The sequence below is a fragment of the Camelina sativa genome, chromosome 3, assembly GCF_000633955.1.
Source record: "Camelina sativa cultivar DH55 chromosome 3, Cs, whole genome shotgun sequence".
NCBI classification, from domain to species: Eukaryota; Viridiplantae; Streptophyta; class Magnoliopsida; order Brassicales; family Brassicaceae; genus Camelina; species Camelina sativa.
In genome coordinates, this window is record NC_025687.1 from 5241682 (window position 1) to 5245099 (window position 3418).

Genomic DNA, 3418 nt, shown 5'->3' on the forward strand with positions numbered 1-3418 from the left:
TAAAAAAAACACTAAATCAATCTCAATCTGAAAAATAAGTCTCGATCATATAAAAAAAAACATGAATTACTTTTAAATTTTTTAATGTTAATCAAACAACATCGTTTTGATGTAGATTGAAAATATGTCTTTATTTACAAGAATAAAACATTGACTTTTTGACAAAAACTCGTCCCTCTCTATATATATATGAGTTGAAGCAATGCTATTGCATTTTAGTGAATACTAAAGACATTGAGACTCAAATGTCAAATCTACAAACATGAGTCTAAAGATTGTTTCGGTTTTACTCTTTCTTGAATTGTCTAAAGAAACATTTGACACAACATCTTCAGGACCGGTTCAGACCAGAACACATTAGGAAAGCCGATTACTTCATCGTCAGGAACCTTTTCACCTCTTATTATATCGGTCTCTCATCTTCTTGCAGTGATACTCTTTCATATCGGTAGATGCACTCTTCTGAAACCTTGCCACGGCATCCCTCCAAGTCTAAAGAAAAACTCAAAACAAAAGTGAATAAGCTATCTTTAAAGAAACCTCAACAAAGACAAAAGTGAAGAAGCAAATTGAAAGTACCTTTTCAGGGATAGAAATCGAAGAAGCCAGAAGGTCTTTGTCAATTCTCTCGTAGGTAGTAGCTTCCCATCTCTTCTCCTCCTCTTCTTCTTCGTATCCTCTCCTCTGAATAAAAACACACAGACAAAGTATCTGTTTTAGAAACCCTCAAAAAGAACCATTTACAAATCCTAAAGAGAGACCAAAGTTAAAGAAACTTGAGGAGGGAGAATATTAAGAGGGGAACGGTTGGTAGAGGATGAGGAAGCAATCGAATTCAAGATGATGAGGAAAAACATCTCTCCAGTCCTTGGAGCACACAAGTTATTCAAAATAATCCAAGATGGAGGGGGAATATTAGTGTATATAGAATTTGTTTAATTCCCGTTATCTATATTGTGTATAGTTTTGGAATAATAATGTGACACTTAAGTCTTTTAACTAATATTTTGTAAACATTACTAGTTTGACGTGTTTTATATTCTTACAATGACTTTTATATATCATTGTAGATTATGATCATCATTTCCATTTTAAAAAATTCAGTTTATAATCTTGGTTGATATTCTTTTATTCGGAATTTATATTTGTATATAGGCAAAATGTAAAATAATAATAAAACACACTAAATCAATCTCTGAAAAATAAGTCTCGATCATATATATATATATATGTATATATATATATATAAACATGAATTACTTTTAAAAATTGTAATGTTAATCAAACAACATCGTTTTGATGTAGATTGAAAATATGTCTTTATTTACAAGAATAAAACATTGACTTTTTGACAAAAACGTAACATACGTAACCGATTGTACCATTATAATAATATGTTGAATGATTCTATTTCAAAAGCTACTTCTTCGATTTTATCATTTTGTGGCTCCGTATACTAAAATACTGACCCTATTGCATATGTTGGGCTTTGTTCATAAAATATCTGATAACTTGGGGTGCAAGACAACCTCCAATCACAAGAATGTCAAGAAAAAAGCAACGCTGCTCGAGTATATTGGAATCGCTTCCCCACGATTGCGTAGAGCGTATCCTAGAGAGACTTGGTGTGGATTCTCTGATGAGATTAAAGGGTGTATCGAAACAGTGGAAATCAACGATCGAATCTCCATTCTTCCAACGAAGACAGTTGACACATGGTCAGCAATCAAGAGGTAATCCAGATGTTCTCATGGTCTCTTTATATCCTGATGATATTCGTGACCCGGTTGTAGAATCTCTAAGTAGACTGGTGTTGGGTTCATCATCATCGGTCAGTATCCCTACTCCTTGGGATGCCGATAACACCCAATTCTTGGTTCCCTATAATAGCTGTGACGGTCTCGTTTGTCTCTACCATCACACAGAATCCGGTTTTGTGGTCAACCCAACCACTAGATGGTATCGCCCTCTCCCTCTCTGTAAGCTACAACAACTCATGTTCGACTTAGGACGTAGTTTCTACGACCTTCATTACGTGGTCCCTAGTCTTGGTTTCGGTAAAGACAAAATCACGGGCACATACAAGCCCGTTTGGCTGTACAACTCTTCAGAGATCGGCCGAGACAACGCTACTACCTGCGAGGTTTTCGACTTTAGCACCAACTCTTGGAGGTATGTTTCTCCCGCTTCTCCTTATCGGATTTTTGGTTGCCCCGACCCTGTCTATGTAGATGGCTCGCTTCATTGGTTCACCGAGTGCGAGGAGGAAGAACCCAAAATTCTATCCTTTGATCTTCACACCGAAGCCTTTCAAGTCGTCTGTAAAGCTCCCTTTGCCAATGTTGATGATTTAGATATCGCTATCTGCGACCTCGACAACCGCTTGTGCGTTTCGGAGAAGAAGTGGCCCAACCAAGTGATATGGTCATTCAATTCAGCCAATAAGACATGGCACAAAATGTGTTCCATTGATCTGGCTACAACTTCTCAATGGTTTGGTAGATGCACACACGTGCTCTTGCCACTAGCACTTTTCGATGGGAAGAAGAAGTTGTTGTTTTACTGTCGTGAGCGAAGAGAAGCACTGGTGGATCTTGATCTCCAAACCAAAACATATGATGTTGTTTTTCATGATTTCTCCATCGGTGATCCTGTTTGTTATTTCCAGAGTTTAATCTCTATCTCATAAATCTTTCTTGTTTCCACCGTTTGATATCTTTTTCCTATAACTCTGTGATAAATATTAATGGATAATATTAATGGTGTAATCTTTGCTTCTTTCATCAACCGTTTCTCTATCCAAGTTTGCTCTGCAAGTCTTACAAAAATATATGGATTTATGATCCACAACCGTTTAGAATTCAAAATCTCATATATGTATACGTAGGAGAAAATTACAAAACCGAAGAGGCTTGTGAGAGCATATCCTTCTCTATTCTCAAGGTACTCATTTCAAAGATCACTTGCCTCAAATATAATTCTCATCAGTCTTGGGAAATTTTTTAATCAAGCATGCAAACTCATCATATATAATTCTATTAGGCACCCTTCTTTCCCTGTCCTTTTGGAGGAATTTGAGGTCTTGGTGATGGTCCTGAAGCAGCCATAGGCTTCTCTTTTGGAGGTGAAGTTTCCAGTCCACTTTCCAATTTTCATGAAGCAGGAGAGGAGCCTCTGCTACAGGTTTTGCCTTCTCTTCTTTTTCCTCTGGTTTACTCTTCTCTGTTCATCAACCTGAGTTACAGCTCCACTAGGTTTGAGAAGCCATCATCTTTTATAAGCCTTTCCGGAATCCACCTCATAGCCTTTGAGCACAAATATTGGGAACCTACAAATCAAGGAAAGATCAACAAGGGTGATGGAAACAAGTAATATGACATTCTTCCTCAAAATTGATAGACTAGTACCTACCTACAAA

General features: G+C 37.0%; 1 protein-coding gene across 1 annotated transcript; it reads left to right on the plus strand.

Annotated features, from left to right (window-relative positions):
• Positions 1403 to 2987, plus strand: LOC104770637 (F-box/LRR-repeat/kelch-repeat protein At1g09650-like). Its single transcript, XM_010495093.1, has one exon. It carries the CDS (start codon positions 1544 to 1546, stop codon positions 2687 to 2689), a length of 1146 nt encoding a protein of 381 aa, XP_010493395.1. The 5' UTR covers positions 1403 to 1543; the 3' UTR covers positions 2690 to 2987.

Coding starts and splice junctions, on each gene's coding strand:
- LOC104770637 (XM_010495093.1), top strand. CDS start 1,544: ATGTCAAGAAAAAAGCAACGCTGCTCGAGTATATTGGAATCGCTTCCC.